The following is a 22,449-nucleotide window of genomic DNA, read 5'->3' on the forward strand; positions in this document are numbered from 1 at the left end:
GCAATGATGAGGCTTCTTGTAGAGTTAATGAACAAACTATTACATAATAAGACCCTGTGAAAGGAAAACAGAAATGAAATCAGTTAACTTCAAGAATAGAATGAAGCCTGGTTCATATTTGTTAGCAATTACTATGGAAAGAAATACCAGTGATGTTCTCTCACTAGAGAGGAGAAAGAAAAAAATATAACAGAGTATACACAAAGAAGGATTACCAAACTCAGCAACTGTTTAAACTGCCATGACTTCTTAGAAGCAGAGGAGGTTCTCCATCAGATTTAGTTACCATTTCTTTAGAATAGAACTTAAGTTCTGCCTAAAGAAAAGACAGTCTCTTATGGTCATTTCCGTTCACAAGATTTTTTTGAAACTTTGAATCATTGGCAGTCATAGGGTTAAAGTCTTTTAAAATTAATTACTTTCAGTTAGGAAAACTAATGTCTACTGAAAAAATAAGAATTAAAATATTATGTGATGATTTCAATCAAAACACTTTTTCTTAGAAATAGCATGCTTTATAATTTCAAAGGCACGAATGTGTAAATAAAATACAAGTCATATAATATTAAAGCTGAAAGAGAACATAGAAATAATTTAGTGCAACTTACACCCAAATCCACGGAGTTTATGTGTCTGGTTCACAGTCACATTTAGTTGAGTAGAGCCAGCCCTATAATTTCAAACTCCCATAGGCCAGCCCAGTGGTCATTCTACTATAGGAAGTTATCTTTTATAATTCTTATTGCGTTGAAAATATGCCATATTAATAAGGGCCTTAAAGGGGAAAATGACATTGATAATATCACAAAACTTGGGGAAAACAGTGTTTTTTAAAGCATTCTGTATGTGAACACATCTTCATTGGGTATAATTTTTCCTGCACAGTGCAGGATTTTTGCATTCTAATACCTGCCCATTAAAGTGGCAGTAGCACTTTCAAGCCATTTTAGCAACCAAAAATGCCATCACATTCCTAAATGACTTATAGAGGGACAGAAAGAACTCTAGAGAACTATATCTGTAGGCCTTCTTGGTTCAAACTCCAGACCCACTGTCTTAGTCAGCTCAGGGTGCTTAAAAAGCAAACCACATATTGTGCCATTTAAACAAGACTCATTTCTCACAGTTTTGCAGGTTGGCAAGCCCAAGCTCAGGGTGCCAGCACATTGGTGTTGGGTGAAAGTACTCCTCTTGGTTTTCACTTGGCCATCTTCTCGTTGTACCCTTATATGGTGGAAGAGAACTAGAAAACTCTCTGGAATCTCCTTGATAAAAACATTAATGCTTTTCCTGAGGGCTCTATCCTCGTGACCTAATTATCTTCCAAAGGCCTCACTTTTAATACCATCATATCGGGGACTAGAATTTCAACAATGAATTGGAGTGGGGGCACAAATCTTCAGTTCGTGATCACGTTAGTGGCAGTTATCCAAATCATGTATTTTTAAAAATCAGAGAACATTCAGTCTAAAGAGAAGCTTGCAAAAGTCAGACTCAAAACTGACAACAATTGACACACATGTCCTCCTCATTCATTAAGCTATTTGCTTTTCTTATATCCTTTTAAACTCTCAGCAATATGCTTAAATCTACAATGCCGGTGATGTACATAAGAGCAATGGTCTGAAAAAAGAGTTTAATTAAAATGTAAACATATTAAGTAACAACTTAGCTTGTCCAAAAGTCACTGCTTACTTCAATTAAAAGAAAAAAGTTAGAGATCAGGAGGATCACAGTTCAAGATCATGCCCAGGCAAATAGTTTGCAAGACCCTTTCTCAAAAATACACGACACAAAAAAGGGCTGGTGGAGAGGCTCAAGTGGTAGAGCACCTGCCTAGCAAGTGTGAGACCCTGAGTTCAAATCTCACTACCATCAAGAAAGAAAAAAGAAAGGATAAAGTTAGTGTGTGTGTGTGTAATTATTTTTAAAATACTCACAAGATCTAGTGCTGAACCTCCACCCAGGTATTCCATTATAATCCATAATTTTGAACCCTGTAAAGTCACAAAACAATTGAATAGTTATAAATGACCCAAAATAACACGCTAGCAAAAATGTTAAATTTTACATACTAGAACAATGATTATAAAATAGAGATTTAAAAGTGGTTGCTTGGAATCCAAAATATACTTTTTCCACAGAACATTTCAAAAGTGGAAAGTAAAGTTCTGAGTATAGAATTCTGAAAGAGTATTGGGGTTATTTTTCTTCTGATGTAAACAGATAAGAAAATAGGATGCACAGTTTATTCCAGGTGAAATGAATTTCGTTGTGAGTGAAACAAGAGGAAATGAAGCTTGGAGGGGGTAATACATGTAAACGAATTCTAAAACAAGTGTACACACACACACACACACACACACACACACACACACCCCATTCTGCTGTATAAGATAAACATTGGAGGGCTGGGGATGTAGCAGTACCATGCCCTTCCTACTGCAAAAAAAAAAAAAAAAACCTACAAAAAAAGCTAGCTAAAGGAAAAAATTGGAATAAACCACTAACCTCCCCTTTTATCAGCCATAGCTTCACACACTAGGGACACCTCTGTCTCCACATTCATTTCATGAATGGTATTCTCAGAAATTTTGTGAGACCACAGAGCTGACTGGAAGTAGAAAGGTTGGTTTTACTGGCGGAAGTCAAGTTGTGAATGAATTGTATTGTGAAAGTCCATTTGTAAAGTAGATATTTGGAATTTTAAAGCAAGCATTTTCCCATAAAAATTATATCTAGCTTCCTGGGATATCCCCTCAAACACAATTTTAACACAAATATATCCATAATACAGCATGCAGAGTTTCAGAGAAAGTCACTGTGATTTTATATCTTAATCATTTCTGTAGAGGAAAAATATACTCATTGTGTAGTTAACTTGCATCACCAATAAAATTTTTTCACCTTACAGCCCCAGCTATTGAATGAAGATACTCAAGCCCTCAAATTCTAAAATCCCTGGCAAGTAGTCAGGAATTCAATAAAAAATTCCAAGCACCTCCATGAAGCCAGGACTTTTCAAGGCAGGGTATGGACTCCTGTGACATGACAATGAAGTACTCAGGGATGGAAGAAGGTTGAGGAAACAGATGAGTTGACTTTGGAATGGGAGAGTAGGATGCAACCTAGGGTTAGGGATTGGGGACGGTCAGTTAGATTAAGAAGATACTTCTTTCTCAATGCCGTTACTCTGTAGGATGTATCATGAAAGGATGAGAGGAACAGTCTTTTCCCACCCTGTTCACTCTCCCCACTAATCCCCTGCCTCAGTCTCTTGAGTGCTGGGATTAAAGGTAAGTACCACCATATCCAGCCCTTCATTAATCTTGACATCCCTTGTGTCCTGCCATAGTGGGCCAGCTTGAACTGAGAAAAGAAAGGGCTGAGAGTCATGTGTCTACAGAGGGAAGGAAGAAATAAATCCCCACAAGAGAGGAGAGGGAAAAAGAGTTTGAGGAGTGGGTCATACAACTTGCATTCATGTACAGAAATTAGGCACTCAAAACCTGCCAGCAGAGAAACAGGGGAGAAACAAAATGTTTCTTACAACAACTTACAGACTAAGAACTTTTTCCTTTACCATCATTTTGTTTTGTAAGTACTCTATCATATGAGTTCAGAAACCTTCCTATATACCTGATATTTAAAAAGAAAAACATCTTATAAAACATGTTTATCTGTGTTGCAGTTCCTAAGGAATGAAAGCACCTGTTTTCCAAGTTAAAAAGCCAATGTGTGTCTTTTGTTTGTATCAATTCAAAACAGTGACTTATCAAACCTCTGCTCGTCACCAAAAAGTATTCCTAGAAAAGTAAGCTTGAAATATAATTCTACAAAACAGTATATACCGCAGACTTATTAAAGTTAAGACTAAGAAACTTCTATATCTGAGAATAAAGCTTCCTATCCGTAAGTGAGCTGTTTGGCTGACTCTTCTGAGACAGGCAGGGGAAGTGATAGCTTTTGTGGCTGTCTCATTTTGATGTCCACTTCTGGAGACAAGCCTCCAGAAGGATGGTGAAGATTGCTAGGCAGGCATGAGCCTGAAGCAAGGCCTGGTGAAGCAAGGGAAGAATGGCAAGCTCAAGGAAGCTTAATCCACAGAGACAGAAAGGAGGATACTGGTGGCCAAGGAGAGGGGAATGGGAAGTTATTGTTTGGTGCTACAGAGTTTCAATTGGTAAAGATGCTCTGGAAATGGATGGTGGTGATGGTTGCACCGGTCAATGTACTTAACATCAAATAACTGTATACTTAAAATGGCTACAATGGTAAATTTTACATTTTGTCTATTTTACCACAATTAAAAACCACAGTACATAAGATTTTATAGAACCACAAGGGACAGTAGAGGTTATCTTGCCTTGAGTATGGCTAGCTACTTTATCACTTCTGGACTGTTTTGCTTGAGTTTGGAATGCTTTGTGCAAAATCATGCTCGAGACCTAGTTCAAATGCTCCCTCCCCAGCTTTAGGTCAGTGCACTTGACATAGCCAGTCATAGTCATAGTTGAGACAATTTAGAAATACATATCTGAAACTGAGGAGAGAGGCTGGGACCAGAGACATGAATTTAGAAGTTGTCAGAATAAAGTAGATGAGACTGAGCAGGGTAAACATGCAGAATGAGAAGAATACTTCTAGTAGGCACTTTAAAAACATAAATCTGCTGAAATATGGCTATTCTAGGAGATTATATTAAGCTTACAGCTATTCTTATTTTGAGAAAAACATTTCGAAAGGAGAAAATTTTTGTCCTCAATTTTCTTCAAGTTTTATAAGAAAACACCAATCGAGTATTTAAATGAAAGAATATTCCAGAAACAGCAAGCATACTGTAAAGTCAAGCTTTAAGGAAAAAAATAATGAGAAGGCCACAAAATGTACAGACTCTGTTCTGGAACATTTTACTTTGTTCATTCAATTTTTAAAACAAATACTGGTGGTGGTATATATAGAGGGGTGTGTGTGTGTGTGTGTGTGTGTGTGTGTGTGTGGTGATATTTCCTTAATATAAGCAGAAACCTAAAGGCAGTTTCAGTAGCAAAGAAAGGCATGATGCAATTTCTACTCAATGCTTGAGTGAGTTTCATTTTAAGATTTACACTGAACTAGCAAAATATTTAAAGATTATAAAAGATTCTTCTAATCATATGAGATCAGAAAGGAAGGGTTTGCTTATTTTAGCACTCTTCATAAAGACTAACTTTGTCTGTCAAGAAAATCTGCAATGAATTCAAATGAAAGGAAAACACTGTGGTTACCCTGATGTGTTTGTCTGGATTTTACTCTTGTTTTTAAAAATGAAGTTATACAGTGAGCTCAGTCAAAATGAATACCGAGGGCATTTTTGCATGTCTTAAGGAAATCACTACAACTGCATACAGTTTTAGAGAACATATAATTTTCTCTCAAATGCAATAACCTTTTTCTCCTGCTTACAGTGAGGTCTTGGTTATGTATGATATCCTGGGTAATGACAACCTGAGAAAAACCTGTATCCTACATTACTCAATTAACTTGAATTGTCAAATCCCCTGTCACTGAAATGCAAGGATGGCCAGAATGTGTATGCTGAGTTGATGGACAATGCCATTCCCCGAGGGTACTAACACTATGGTGACTGTATTCAACAGAATCTTCTGTATTTGATGTGATTTCAATTTTTTTAGAAAAAAATTGCAAACTCACATAGTCACACTATGGTTTAATATAAATGGAAAATAAACAAATCGGTCAATTTAAGAAAGTGATTTAAGCAATAGTATTAATAGGTTATAAATTCATAGGTTTTTTTGTGTGTGTACATCTATCTATCTATCTATCCATATATATACTTCAAAAAGATTCAGGATACAAATAATATCAGGCAACTATGCATTTCTCTAATTTTATCATAATGCAGTATGTTCTTCAAAGCAGTCTTTCAATCAGACATCAATTAATGAAAGATAAAGGAGATAAAAATATTTCAGTTTTATCCTTTAAGAACCATCGTAGGTAATGGTTCTGTACCACTGACTGGTCTGAGTATACTTTACAATTTTGGGGACAAAATTAAAAATTAGTTTGCATTTATTCAAACCTTAAGCAATTACTGGATGACTAGTCCATGTATACCACTGTGCTAGATTTACCACTGTGCTAGGCTTTGAAGGGAATTAACTTGAAAAATTAGAAATGCAACCACAAAGTTGTAATACATTTTCCATGGGCAAACTGATTATGAATGAACAAAAGCTATAAGCAGCCACTAAAAATGTCTGATAGTATATTAGTACTGATTTTCAATAGAATATAGAATATTCATTTAAATAGGGCTTATTTAAGTCAGTCACCAAAAATAGCTTATCTGTTACAAAGTGTCTAAAAATAGCAAGGATTCAGGTTTACTCTAGAGTAGGTCTGGAATTACCAGGATTCCAGAAAAAGTAGAGCAGAATGAGCAAATAACAGATACACACACACACACACACACACACACACACAGAGCAACAACAACAAATTCCCAGGGCTGACACCAGCAAGTCTGCTGGGAGAATTAGGGGGTGACCTAAAAGTATTGAGATTGAATGATCACTCATGAGATTTCTATAAAGGAATATGACCTGCTAAATTAGATTTGTAGAAATGAAAATGAAGAAAATGCAGTAAAATGCAGTGAGAGCTAACCCTTCGAAATGCTGAAATTGAACAAAAACTACCAGCATTGTAGTCTGGAGGTCTTTTTTCTTATCACCCTTGCAAAAAAAAAAAAAGGATATAAGTGACCACTTGCTTATTTGTAGTTATTAATCATGAAATCTGCACCAGTGTAGAGCAATGCTAGAATGCGAACACCTTGGTGGCACTTCTTGGTTTACTTTTTTTTTTATTTTTAGCACCTAATACATTGCATGCCACACAGTGACTGGTTGTTTAAATGACTCATTCTTTGTCCATTATTCTGCCAATTTGTATAATATTAGGATCAATCAGACTTCGTAGGCAGGAAATGAAATTGATGAAGCACTTCTGTGTTGCTATTAAGAGATACTTAGTGTTGAACATGTAACAAGAACAAAAGCATAAACATATCCACAAACCAAAGTCATCCTGGGAGGGCTTAAGGATCCATTTAAGAATCTAAGAGGGAGCTCCACAAAATGCACCTATATGGATCCCCCAGGCAGCCCCAGAGGATTCTGGAGAATTATAGAAACAGATTCTCAGATTCGGGGGTTTCATGAAAGGTCTTTATTTTAACCATGCATACAATCCTTTGTTTTACGGCTTCTGTCACCCAGGTCTTCTTTACATGGGTCCCAAATCTGCCTGTCTATAATAATTCACAAAAAAATTTACAGAATCTTAAAAAAAAAAAAGAACCTAAGAGGGAGAGACGATGGGACAATGTAAATAATGTACAATATACGTCTAATCGGAATTGCCACTACAAATCCCCTCATATATAATGAATATTTCCTAAGAAAAATTGTATATATAAAAAGAATATGCAGTAACACAGGAAAAATGGAGCACAGATTATGACCACAAAAGGGCTCGCTGGTGAGTTCGCCATACCTGAGATGCCAGACTAAAGAAGAAAGGTGCCGCTGTGGGCTTCACCATAACCTCGCGGTGGGACCCCTTGTGGTCCCCAGTGGCCTTCTCCAGCAGAAGAAGACCTAACATCTGCTGCTGAGTCACCAGGCAGAGGGCAGCTCAGAGGCTCAAAGAAGGCACTCGGGACAAGGAGCCTACATGCTGCCACAGCGTGCCAGCTCCGGAGCCCAGCGCCGTGACAGCTGGCCGGAGCCAAGGTGTCTCCATGGGCCCACGCTCCACACACCAGCTCGGTGACCACGGAGAGCCAGCCTGCACGTGGGTCCCTGAACTGTCTCTGTAGCCACCATGCCCCAGAGGAGTCCTCACAATAACAAATGACCGATCGCTCTTCTCGCTCACACAGGAACAGCGCCAGTGTCTCTCCGCGCATGCACAGACATGGCTCAGCTGCCACCGATGAAGCCTGTGCCTGTACACCATCCCGGTGGTGCCACTGCCCATAGACTTGCACCCGAGCCACCAGAGGCACCACCTGGCTCGTGCTCCCCTCATCAAGGCTTCCAGCAGAGTATGGTGGTCTAGCACTCGGGAGGCAGAGGCAGTTCGAGGCCACCCTGGGGCTACATAGTGAGCCCCTGTCTCGGAAAATAAATTAATAAATAAAAGGCAAGGGATGTAGTTCAGTCGTGGAGCGCTTGCCTAGCATGCATAAGGCCCTGGGTTCCATCTCTAGCATTGCAAAACTACATAAATAAATAATAAATAAAACCAATTTTTTTGGAGGGGGGACACAGATGTTATTGCATTTTAACAAATAATTGGTCCTCTATATCCATGGATTGCACATTCAAAGACTCAATTGTGGATCGAAAATATTTATAAAAAAACTTTGCATCTGTACAGACATTTTTTCTTGTCATTATTTCCTAGATAATACAGTATAACATCTATTAACGGTGCATTTAACATTATAATAGATATTTAAAGTAATCTAAAGCTCATTAAAAGCACACAAAAGGATATGCCTAGGTTCAATATAAAAACTGTATGATTTTATATAAGGCACTTAGTCAACAGATTTGGGGGTCCTAGAAGAGGGGGCCTGGAACCAACCCCCTGAGGATGGGGGGGCGCAACTGTGTGCAATACTCTGTGCTAAGTGATATGAATAATAAGACTGCTTCTGGTAAATTACCTGCAATGGAGGCTCTAACATTGTGCTGGAAGACAGAAATATCTAACTAACCATCATCACTCAGTGGAATAAATGACAGACTTACATAGTCTGTCAAGTCCAAGGTTCAGACAGACTGCACTATTGAGAAGAGCTTGTGGAAATCCACAGGGATTCTCTCTTTCCTGACAAATGATGTGACCAGCTGCTTTTCTGCTCCTCCACTGAACCAAAAGTTCAGGTGTGGGAAAGGGCACAGCTGAACACTGGGATGCTTTCAGGATACAGCTGCTAACGGATCTAGATTCTGTCTGGAAGCCAAAGACTGCCAAACCCTAATTTAAGATATTGTCTTTCAAAAAACAGAATTAGAAAAAGAAAGGAAAACATAATGAAAATATCTTGTGACTTAGCTAATACAGCACACACATTACCTTTAAATAGGACCCATAGTATTTTGTTACATAGGAGCTGTCACACTGACTCAAAACGGTTATTTCTTGTTGAATGTCTTCAATTTCATCTTCTGCTTCCTCAAGGTCTATAATTTTAATGGCAACCACCTGCTGAGTACGGTTATCAATGCCTTTGAAGACTTCTCCGAATGAGCCTTTTCCAATGCGTTCTAATTTTGTGAACAGCTCTTCTGGATCTGCAATATTATTCTAAGAGGGGGAGGGAGGAAGAGAGAAAGAAAGAGTACAAGTGTTTTGAATCAATTTTTTTTAACGAATGAAAATAAATCACATAAGACAATAACATTTTGGTATACAAGTTTGGTTTTAGTATTTTAAATTATAAGTGTTTATTGGGTACAGGGTGATAATTTGATACATGCATACACAATGTGCCAGGAATAAATTCAAGTACTGAACATTTAGCATTTCTTAAAGTCTAAGAAGCACACATTTGCCTTGTGAGAACAGTTGTAATCCTGAACAGTCCATCAGTCCATATTTTATTGGGTCACACACACTAAATAGGCTTAGCTGTTCCTGCTACCCAAACAACCCCATAGAGCAAATGTCGCTGGGGCCTGCCAAAGGATCAGGCACTTAAAAAAAAATAAGACAGCTGATTATATACAGTTTGTACATAAATGCAAATGTGGCAAAAGCATGAAAACACCTTACTTAAGCTAGGATGAAACACTGACAATTCAAACACTTCTCTGTCTCCAAACCAGATATCACAATTACCATAGATCCATTTCCAAATTACCATCTAAACAGTACAAAACAGAAAATACTCAAGGATACACAATGCTTTTGTCTTTACTTGGGATCCTATCTGCATATAGTATTCTCATCAGTGGCTGAAATAAGAGTCTATACCTTTATTAAAAACTTCCCCCAGGCAGGCATGGTGGCACATGCTTGTATTCCCCGCGTTCAGGAGGCTGAGGCAGGAGAACAGCAAGTTCAAGGCCAGCCTGGGACACATAGGGAGACCCTCCTCAGAAAACAACAAAACGAAAATTGAAAAAACAAAACAAAACAAAAACAAAACACTTTCTCCCAAAGCACAGAAAACAAAAGTAAAATTAGACACATAGGAGAAAATGTTTGCCAGCTATTCCACTGACAAGGGATTAATACCCAGAGTACTAAAAACTCAATAACAAAGATCAAATAATCCAATTAAAAATGGGCAAAGGGTAGGGTATGAAGAGACACATCTCAAAAAAAAATTCAGAGTCAGGTGCTGGTAGCTCACGCCTGTAATCCTAGCTACTCAGGAAGCAGAGATCAGGAGCCTCACAGTTCGAAGCTAACCTAGGCAAATAGTTTGTGAGACCTTATCTTGAAAACACCCATCACAAAAAAAGGGCTGGTGTAGTGACTTGAGGTTTAGGCCCTGAGTTCAAACCCCAAAACCGGAAAGAAAAAAAAAACCCTCAGGCTAGTGGCTTGCCTAGTAAGTGCAAGGCCCTAAGTTCAAAGCCAGTAGGAAAGAGGAGGAAGAGGAGGAGGAAGAGGAGAAGTAGTAGCTGTTCAAATGGCCAACAAACTTTTGAAAAAATTCTCCATATAATTAGCGAGGAAAATGCAAGTCAAAACTACAATGAGGTATCATTTCACCCCAGTTAGAACAGCTATTATCAAAAGGACAAAAAATAAGAAATGTCAAGGATGTAGACAAAGGGAAATTCTCATACACTGTTGGTAGGAATGTAAACTAGTACAATCACATGCAAATCAGTATGGAGGTTCCTCAAGAAACTAAAAACAGAGCTACCATATGATCCAGTTGTTCCACTCCTACACCTGAAGGAAATGAAGTCAGCATATCAGAGAGACACCATGTGGGTTCCTATTCACAATAGTTAAGATATGGAAGCAACCTAGCTGCCCATCAACAAATGAATGGATGAAGAAAATGTGATATATGAACAAAGGGAGTATTATTCACCTATAAAAAGAATCCCATCCCATTGTTTGCAGCAAAATGGATGGAACTAGAGGACACTGTGTTAAGTAAAATGGCAAATGCAAAAAGACAAATTCCAATTGCTCTTTCTCATATGTAAATGTTTAAATTATGCAACTGGGATGTATAATAGTGACAAGTAGAGGCTGGAAAGAGTGGACGAGGGGAGATTATGGGAAGCTGGGTAACAGATACCCTAACACAGATAAGAAAGAAGTCATTAGTTCCAGTGTTCTACACCACAGTGGGGGAACTACAGTTCACAGCAACCTAATACCTGTTTTATAAATAACGAGAGAGGAACTTAAATGCTCCAAAGACAAATTAATGATAAGGAGACAGGAGCGTTAATTACTCTGATTTGATCAGTACATACTGTAGACACGTATTGAAATATCACAATGTACCACATAAATATGAATAATTATTATGCGCTAATCAAAAAGTAAAAAAATGTTTAAGGAGATGGAAATGTTAACTACCCTCATGTCTAGACAGTCCTAGCTGTTCAGGAGGCAGAGATCAAGAAGATCAAACTTTGAGTTCGGCTGGGTAAAAAGTTTTTTTTATTTCTAATGCCCTCCACTTTATTTTATTTTTAAAAAATTTTTTATTATTCATTTATTCACATGTGCATACATTGTTTGGGTCATTTCTCCCCCCTTCCCCCCTTCCCCACCCTTTCCTCCCTTCCCCCCCCTCACTTCCAGGCAGAACCTGTTCTGCCCTTGTCTCTAATTTTGTTGAGGAGAAGACTTAAGTATAATAAGGAAGACAAAGTGTTTTTGCTAGTTAAGGGTAGCTATACAGAAATATTCCTAGCATTGCTTTCATGTACACATGTGTTACAATCCAAGTTGAGTCATCTCTAACTGATCTTTACACTGGTTCCTGATCTCCCTCTCATGTTAACCTCTGTCGCTTTAAGGTTTCTGTATTAGTTCCTCTGGAGTGGGGACATCAAATGCTTTTATGTTTTGGGTTTTCTACCTATTCCTATATCTCCCGTATGTGCTCTTTCCTTGTCATGTGATCCAAGTCTGGGTAAAAAGTTGGCAAGACCCCATCTCAACTAATAAAAACTGAGCATGGTGGCATATGCCTGTTATCCCAGCTACATAGGAGGCCTAAGTAGGAGGATCGAGATCCAGGCCAGCCAGCCCTGGCATAAACCTGAGACTCTTATCTCAAAAATAACCAAAGCAAAAACAGGGCTGGCAGACTGGCTCAAGTGATAGAGCCTAGCAAGTGTGAGGCCCTGAGTTCAAACTCCAGTACTGGAAAGCAAAAAACATAGGATGTACCTTCTGATAACACAGTCTGAAAAGTACATATTCACTAATTTACTAAGAATCTTCTTTTGTTAAGAAGCAAAATTAAATCCTTGTCTTCTTAATTGGTGTTTTGAAAGGATTTAACTGGAACGATCAACCCTGAGGAGGATACAGCTGTTCATTGCTTCTATAATAAATGGGTTCCTGCAAATCAGTAAATAAAGGATTTGAAAACCAAGTCATGTTTTGCATTTTAAGGAAGCTCTGAAGTGAACCCTAACATTAATATAGTTAAGATTTTAAATCAGGGAATAACAAGTTGAAGTTAAAGAAAGAGAAAGAATCACCATTTACACAACGTTTGTACTTCTTACTCTTTTACGCTCTAACACTTAGGTAAAATATCAACTTTCAGAGTGGAAGAAATCACAAAACCAGGTTTTCACCAGTACAAGCTCATTTCCCTTACTAGCTGAAGGATAGAGATCTCTGCCCCATTTACCAATTCTTGAATCCCTGGTAAGTAATGCCCAAGTGCTAAATTGCCCTTCAACATCTTAAACCAAGGTTCTCTAGGACTGAAGGTGGGACTCAAGTAGTAGTGCACCTGCCTCACAAACACAAAGCCCCAAGTTCAAACCTCAGTACCACCCCCCCCAAAATATTCCCAAGGTATTCTAAGTCTCCTTAAGAAAGACATATTCCTTTTTGTTTTTAGTAGAAGGGCAAAAATCAAGTAAATAAATGGCAAACATCCCTAAGTAATGCAATTAAAACCCAGAAATAAAGGAGCTGTCCAGGGCTGAGGCTGATAAGTGCTGTGGTACAGCACTTATCTAGATATGCAAGAGGTCCTGGGTTCAATTCCCAGAACCACCAAAAAAAAAAAAACCAAATAAACAAAAAAGGCTACCCAATCAACCCCATTGTTCTTTGAAGACTGTAAGAAAATCAAGACAAACCAGTTAAATCCCCACCCAAATAAAAATATTCTTTTAGAATATTAGAATTTCTAGCTGGGCACCAGTGGCTCATGCCTATAATCCTAGCTACTCAGGAGGCAGAAATCAGCAGGACTGTGGTTCAAAGCCAGCCCCAGGAAATAGTTTGTGAGACCCTATCTTGGGAAAAAAAAAAACCTTCACAAAAAAGGGCTGGTGGAATGGCGCAAGATGAAGGCCCTGAGTTCAAACTCTAGTACCACAAAAAAAAATTAGAATCTCTAAATGTTTCTAGCTCTATTGAAAAATTTTTATTTTCTAATATATCTGTGTTTGCATTGTTTTCTCAAAATCATAGCCCAGGAAGGAGTTCTATGTTCTGAATCAGCAAATAGGAACTGCTGAATTAACTTCATGTTGACTTACAACCACTGGTGGATAATTTCTACATGACCCACAAAAATGGGTCTGTGAAAAAGAACCCTTAAGGAACCACTTGAGTACATGCACATAAATCCCTGGAGTGCTTTGACTATTCTTTGGTTTCCATCAGCATCCTTCCCCTATAGGGAGACTGTTGCAAATAGAAGTCTTAGAAAGCGTTACCACTAAGCAATGGTAATTACTCAGTCTGGAAATACTCTCAGGGACTCAAAAGGGAAAAAGAATTTAAGGTGACCATCATGCTTTCTCCTGTGAAAGACAGGGGTAGGTGGAAGGCTTTTTTACATCCTCATGGACACAAACAGAGGACTGGAAGAACTCTTAACCTTACCATACATTGGGATTACCCACATAACTTAAAAAATGCAGACACCTACACCTCATCCCAGAACTGATTTGGAATATCTGAGATTAGGGTTCTAGACTCAGAATTTTTTTAAAAGCACCCCGAAATGACTCTGAAGTAAGCATTTTATCATCAGTCTTGAGATCAGCATTTGGGAGCTACTGAGCACACAGATGGGACATTTGTATTCTTCATTCCAGGGAACTCATTTTCCCTGTTTCCCCAGGCAAGCATATGGGTCTCATCTTATTCTGTATACCAAAAGTGAACAACTTGAAAATCAAAATAAAACCAAGAACACTGTGTTACCTACATATATGTACCTATGCATTAAAAATTAAGTCTGGCAAAGGCTGCATGTTTTCTCACATACGTGGAAGATAGGTCCAAAAGATAAACATATACACAAAAACAAGCATGATCATATACAAACTCATATGTAGAACATGTTTCTAACAGTGGAACTACTCTGTGGAACTTGGGGAAGGAGAGGAAGGAAAAGAAAATGATAGAGCATCAACAATATCATAAAACAGAACATCTGTGAAGGTAGAGGATATAAAGGTGTGCATTAAAAACTGTTGAAAAATGAGAGGTGGGGGGGAGGAGGTAAGGGAGAGCAATACAAGGGGTTGAGCATACCAAAGTAAAGCACACCCACAGTGGGGACACTTTGAGAAACTCCTTTGAACATTGACTTAAATATTAATAATGAAACACAGGACTGTATAATAGGTACAGTGTGTGGGGGGTATAAATAGGAGGAGGAGGGTAAATGAAGGAGATTAAGGTGAGAGTATATAGTTGATGGACTTCATATGCTTAATATGAAATAGAACAAATAAACTTCTTGCAATTTCTTCAAGTAGGGCAGGAGGGGGACGAGGGGAAGAAACAGTGGGGGTGATTTAACCAATGTACAATATAATCCTATTTGGAATTGTTACAATGAATCCCACCTGTACAGCAAATATATCCCCATAAAAAAGTACAAAAAAAAATAAGCCTGGACCTGGCTCTGGTGGCTCACACCTGTACTCCTAGCTACTTGAGAGGCTGAGATTGGGAGGATCTTGGTTCCAGGCCGACTCAGGCAAAGAGTTCATGAGACCCTATCTCCAAAACAACCAGAGGAAAATGGACTGGAGGTGTGGCTCAAGTGGTAGAGTGCCTGCTTTACAAACACAAAGCCCCAAGTTCAAATTCCATCCCACAAAAAAAAAAGAACTTTCAAGAACCAAAATCCAAACTGAGACCTGAGCAAGGCGGAATTCATTGTTTTGCATTCAACTTTCCACTTAAATGGAGCCCATACTCTGAATGCTCTCAGCTGTAACTTTCTGCACTCCACAAAGGCTGGCTGTGTGCAGGCCAATCACTGATTTTCTGATGAGTAGGGATATTACAGGAAATGATGAGTAAAAAAGGCACAGTGATATCAAGGCTTAGAAAAGACCTACTGCCTGTCTCAAATTAAATGACTATTCATAGTCATGTTAAAAGTTTTCATCTTCCTTTTGAATGTTGTCTAAAAAGTTTGTCAAGTGTATTCTATTTAAAATACTGCCAGAAAAAGTTTAAAAATCAACAGATATACTTCTCAGCACTGCTGAGTTCCAGACCACACGACCTTTTTCAAATGCTAGATGTCATCCAAGCACAACTGACTTCTCCCTTAGTCACAGGCTTTTAGAGCTGGAAAGAAATACAAAGGTCATTCAATCCGATCCCTTGTCATCACCATCCACAATAAGCATTTATTATATGCCTGTTGTGACCTAAATTAATATCACCAAATACAAGCTATGAAAGTTAAGGGCATTTATGTCAAAATGATGGTACAGGTAGAGAGAAGTTAAGAAGGTATATGGCAGGCCTGAAGTGCCAAAGTATTGAACCATCAATATACACTTTTTAAAAATGAAGGATAGGAGGGTAAAATAGGTCTTTTCCAGGGGTGAATACCAGTGGGAGGGGTGGGCATAAGGAAAGGGTGAATGGGGGTAAATATGGTGGATGTATTTTGTATCCATATATGAAAATAGAAGAATGAAACCTGTTGAAATTGCTCTAAGAAGGGGAGGGAGAGGGGAGTAGGAACAATGATGGAGGGGCTAAGTCTAAGGTATATTGTAAGCACATATGTAAATATCACAATGTATCCCCCCGTACAACTATTATATGCACATAAAAATTTTAAAATAGAAGGTATATGGGCTCTGGGAATTAAAAGAATTACAGGACATTTGAGATGAATAGGACCTAGAAGTAGAGCCTAGAGCCTGGCGTGGTGGCTCACGCCTGTAATCCTAGCTATTTGGGAGGGAGATATGGGGAGGATCAGGGTTCTAGGCCAGGCCTGGCAAAAAGTTCTGGAGACCCTATCTCAACCAATAAGAACTGGGCACAATGGCACATGCCTGTCATTCCAGTTACACAGGAAACATAAATAGAAGGGTCTCGGTCCAGGCCAACCAGGACATAAATGTGAAACCCTATTTCAGAAAAATAACTAAGGTAAAAAGGGCTGGGGGTGTGGGGCAAGTGGTAGAGTTGCTTGCCTAGCAAGCACAAAGGCCCTGAGCGTAAATCCCAGTACTGCAAAAAAAAAAAAAAGAAAAAGAAAAAAAGAAAAAAGAAAAGAAAAGAAAGAAAGAACTATACCCTAGAGAGGTTACAAATTCTTAGAGTACAGGGGACTGGTAATGTAGCTCAGTGGTACAGTGCTTGCCCAGTGAGTTTGATCCCAGTCTAGCACCATTCATAAACAAACAAACAAATAAATAAACAACTAGTTCAAGAATATAGGATAGTTATCAAGCAGCAAAGCTCAAACTTGAACCCAGATTTCCTGACTCTTATGTGTAAAGTTCCTTCACTATGTCTTTGATTTATTTGTAACTTAAATTATACTTCCACTTGCTATAAAACCAAAATTATTTCCATTATAAACAGATTACACCATTGTCTAATGCTTACTTTGTAATATTCCAAAATTTAAACAAGTTTTAAAAAATTAAATTTATAAGAATTAAAAAAAAAACTTACAATAGGATTTTCCTATTTTCCAAATGATGTAATTTATTTTTAAGTGATAAAATTGCACACATTTATCACAATGTTTACAAGTATATAGACATCTTAGAATTACTAAATCTAGATAATTAACATATGCATTACCTCATGTAGTTACCATTTTGTGGTCAGAATATACAACATCCATTGAGCATTTTTCAAGATTACACTATATTGTTATTAGGTATAGTTACCATGCTGTAAAATAGATATCATGAACTTATTCCTCCTAACTGAAATTTTGTATCCATTAATCAACCATTTGCCACAACATGGATGACTCTGCAGGACACTGTATTAAGTGAAATAAGCCAGAAAGAGAAAAACAAATACTGCACGATCTCACTCATATGTAAAATTAAAAGAAAAAAGTTGATCTCACAGAACTAAAGAGAATAGTGGTTACCAGGATCTGGGGCACTTGGTGGGAGTAGGGGTGGATATCAGGGAGAAGATGGTCAAAAAAATACAATTCCTTATAATTTTGAACCACTATAAAATAGTGGGTTCTACATAGTGGTTGCTATACCGCTATAAAATAGGGGTATAGCAATTGCTTGACTCCTGTACCTATGCACAACAACCACATGTAAGATATTAGACTCTTAAAGAACGGGGTTTGTAAATAATCTTGACATTCTGTCAAGGTTACTGTACGTGGCCCATTTTTTTCCTGTGTCAATAGGTACGCTGGAATTGACCAGCCTCTAGAGTGTGGGAAGGAAAGTGGCGATGTCATTCCATGTCACGAGTCCCATAGGATCCAATGTCAGCAAGCCTCAGCTCCAATTCCACATGTATTAGTGATTTATTGTGGACTTCAGCAACCCTTTAATGCTAAGGTTTTTACTTCTGTTTACAAAAAGAGCCCTAAATTAATGAATTTATTTAATAAAGATAATATTAACATCAATTTTTAATTTTGTGCTAGGTTTTATATAGGTCTAAAATTGTTCAAATGACCATGTGGATACTCAGATTACTTTAATAATGAGAAGGATAAAACAAACTCCCCATAAATTTGTCTAAACTCTTGAAGAATGTGGTGTTAGCTGAGTATTTTTCTACTTTGCACAACCTCAGGTTCATATTACAAGTATCTGATAAAATTTTATGGAATACTTAAGAGACTTCCATGATTTATATTTCTGAAGTAAAATACTTAGTTTCACTATATTTTGTGGAGGACAGAATAAGAACTAAGATAAAATTAAGTATGTCTGTATATGTTTCAAATTAAACAAAGAATTTGGCTTGAGGTCAGATTCCTTCAAGTGGTCAGTCATTAAGTTTGTATTTCCATGTTTATAAGAGCTCAAAATATTTAAATAAGTGCATAAAGAAAATGTTCTTAGTTTATCTATTTGTATAACATACTCACAGTTTTACATCTCTCTCAAAGGTTATTATAATTTGCTATTACAACACAGAGTAGCAGTCAAATCACCAGACTCCACATGTGTGTAGTGAGATAAATGAAATGTAGTCAGAATTACAAAAACTCTGGATCCTTGTGGTCATAGGATAGCATTTGATCAGCTCACAGTTGACCTGATTACTTTACCCACCACTTAAAAGGCAGTTTTTTTTTTCCAGTACTGGAGTTTGAACTCAGGGCTTTGCACTTATTAGGCAGGTGCTCTACCGTTTGACCCACTCTGCCAGCCCCTTTTTGTGTGTATTTTTGAAATAGGGTTTTGTTTTATGGCCTAGGCTGGCCTTGACCATGATCCTTCTGATCTCTGCTTTCTAAGTAGCTCGGATTACAGGTATGAGCCACGGGTGCCCAGCAAAAAAGCTGTTTTGAGATGGATGAGGGCAGCTCTGCCACCGTGGTCTTAGTGGCAAAGAGTGAACTCGAAGGTCTCACACAGTACTATTTTGCATCATTAAGGAAACCATTTAAACTTTTAGCAATATTGTGCATAGCAACAAGAAAAATGTGTTCATAAAACAAATAAAATTAAACTTATAAGTACTTTTTCATCTCCCCTTTTATTGTATTACTTCTATTTTTAAATGCATCTCATTAGTAAAAATACTTAGAATGCAAATATTTTAGTAAAGGATAACTTCATTAAAATTATTACAAAAGGTTTTGACATAACTGCAAGAATAACATTGTAATTTGAGGAGTTTCTCTTGATCAGCAATTTTTCATCTACTTCATCTTTAAGAACAAAAGAATAATTGATAATATTCCTTCATCTCAATTCCTCCTACTCAAGAGAGAGTAGGAGAAGAGCTTTCTCTGCCTACTAACTTGCATTCTTCTCTGTACCTGGGCTCTGATCACAAGAATAATGAAGCAAGCAGGACTCACTTTGGGAGGTGAAGAATGAAATTCTTTACATATGTTTGTGAGACAGTTCTATGGGGTGAAAAAGAATGAGATGTTTCTTTGATTCTATTGTCACTTTACCACATATCACATTTTTTCTAAAATAAGATAAAATAAAGAATGAGAAGAAATTTAACCCTATCTATCCCATCTTAGAATTCCCTAAGCAAAGTCAAAGTCATAATAGGCAGCATTTTTTAGCTCCATTTCCAAGAAAATGGAAGTCTTTGCATTCCTGTTATTTTAATTAAGAATACAAATTTCAAATTATTTTGTTCAGCCAGGTATATCATCCTTGGATCTAAGACATCTTAAATTAAAGGAAATAACTAATTTTGTCTTTTTGACTAACTCTAGGATCTGACGTTCTCTTAAACCTTTAATTATAGCCATGGGTATGGGAAAGGAACATCCTGCAAACAATCACATTCTTTTCTCAGTAAACCAAAAGTCAAGGCTATCATCACAATAAATGCTGGATGCAAATTCCTTTGCATCATTTAGCTCGTTTCTGTCTGACCTTACAGCCATTCCAAAGGGAAAAGGAGGTCTGGTTTCTCATAAGTATTACAGAGGTAAAGAGAGCAGAGAGGTCAACGCAAAATTGGCTTAATTTTGCTTATCCTGGAAATTACAAGAAATGTATGATTAAATGTCGGCTTTACCATCTGTTTAATGAGGGAGAGAGGTGGACACAATGATCTCTAAATTCCTTACTGTTCTGACACTCTGTGACTCTTTGACGTATTAGAAGCCAAGTTCCTTTGTTCTCCGTCACTTGGAGAACTGAAATGTAAGTAAGGGATGAATTGGAATTGGCCACACAGCCAATTGTACATCTGTACCAGAGGCTGAAATGAACAGTATTTAGTAACTCATGTGCCAGTAAGAAAACCAGAATTAGTAGTAGACTGCATTCAGGTCCCTTCTCTGACAGTGTAAGGAAGCAGGCCTAGAAACCAAGAATAAGTAAAGAGCAGGGGAGTGAGTCACTCTCCACAAGGATCTCTGCCCCTCACTCTGGCCATGTCCTATTACATATGACTGACTGTCCTCAAGGAAGTTAAGGAGGGTCAGTAGTTCAACAGACATAGAACCTAAGGTTCTATCACTCTTCTTTAATTATGAAATAAATTCTTCAAGAAAGTAAAGTACTCCAACGATCACATAATTATGCTTCACCATAAATAGAACTTGAACATCCAACAAAAGTGCCCAAAAGGAAAATTCCCGGGATATCTTACCATATTGCAAGCCCAGTGCTTCAGTAGGTAGTAACTTAGACACACACACTTAAATGCAATGCTCCATTAGTGAATGAATCTACTTTCATATTTTTTGAGCCTTTGACTCATGCAATTTTCTCAGTGAACTATATCCTGCCTGTCCTCCATCTCTGGATATCCCAGTATCTTTAATTAAAACAACACCGACAACAAAAACCTTCTCAACTCCCTAAGAGAACCTTACTGCTTCATCCGCTGCCACCTCACAGGCCTTCCCTTGCACCTCCATTAGAGCACACTTTTTATTATGTTTGCCATCTCTTTTCATTGCCATGACCTTTGTAAGCTCATTAAGGATACTGCTCTGTGTTACTCAGCACCAAGAATCCTCACAGCACTATTTTATACATTGTGGTCCTCAGATATTCACAAGATATTTACCCAGGGGACCAGTAGGATAAAGTCTTTGACATGAAGTTATATTGGCATTTGCCATTTGCTGTCTGACTTTGGGTGCAAGGGAGATTACATTTGATAAACTGAAGGCTGTTAAAATGCATATGAAATTTTAAGCCAATTTCTCTTCTCCCGTGATTAACATAATAAAAGCTGGAGAGTTCATTAGGCTGAGAAACAGCAGTTTTTGAAATAACGTGGAATTATCCCCAAAGAAGAGTTGGTAGAAACCATACAAACAAGGATGCCTATCAGTGGATATGCAAAATCTGATTCTAGAAGTACATCTGCTATCACCATCAGCCAGAGCACGTGACTACTGAATGCCCTGGGCCAGGCTTGGATTTCATACTCAAATGTAAGGATTAGTGACCTCCAAGAGCCACAATTTGTATTATTGCTATGCTGCACATCTCTTTTCATTTAGTAGGACTAAACACATATAGAAATTCACAATTCAACCAGGGGTCAGGTTTAACCATGAGCATTAATGTTCAAATTAGAGGGATTATTACTGACTAGACAGGATGTTCCATAAATATGGCTTGGGATTGATAATAAGCCCAAACTATCAAATATTCATTCAGAAAGGGGAAAAGGCCATACAATGAAAGGAAGACAAAGACTCTTTTAATATATAAATGGTAAGACAGGTATCCTAATTTATTCAGGCCATTATTTAATCAAACCCACACAAAGCACTTTAAAATGAAGGACAATGGGAGCCTCATTTATGCTCTCCATATTGGAGGTAAAATAAAAGGATGCCATTCTAGGACTTTCAGAAATAAGCCCCTTTGGTTAGAATCTAAGGCAGCTCCCCATTATAGCAAATATCGAACTATCACGGGTTATGTTCTGGTGAATCTTTAGCACACTTATTAAAATGCATTGGATTAAAACAAAATTGATTTGCTCACTGCCTATCTTCCTTTTAGATGCGGAACTCCAATTAAAATCAATAGGTTTGAAGCTGGTAAGCACAGCACTAAATTATTAACACTATGCATTCTTTAGAAAATTAACACTGATTGAAAAAGTGGAATTTTACATAGACTTACCTTTTCGTTGTTAATGAGAAAGTGGCTGCAGAATAATTTCCCTCCAACATTTTCCTCCTTAATCAAATCTATGCTCTGAACGAATTTAATCAAATAGTCTCTGCAAGGAGTTACCCAATGGAAGCTTAGG

General features: G+C 37.7%; 1 protein-coding gene across 1 annotated transcript in view; it reads right to left on the minus strand.

Annotated features, from left to right (window-relative positions):
- Nucleotides 1-22,449, minus strand: part of Stk26 (serine/threonine kinase 26) — a 53,598-nt gene that overhangs the window by 11,948 nt on the left and 19,201 nt on the right. Inside the window, exons 3-4 of the mRNA XM_020151888.2 lie at nucleotides 9,160-9,390; nucleotides 1,941-1,997 (exon numbers count right to left, since the gene is read on the minus strand). Coding sequence (XP_020007477.1) covers nucleotides 1,941-1,997; nucleotides 9,160-9,390 — 288 coding nt within the window. The remainder of the gene's footprint in view (nucleotides 1-1,940; nucleotides 1,998-9,159; nucleotides 9,391-22,449) is intronic.

Source organism: Castor canadensis, chromosome X, assembly GCF_047511655.1.
Source record: "Castor canadensis chromosome X, mCasCan1.hap1v2, whole genome shotgun sequence".
In the NCBI taxonomy this organism is placed as follows: domain Eukaryota; kingdom Metazoa; phylum Chordata; class Mammalia; order Rodentia; family Castoridae; genus Castor; species Castor canadensis.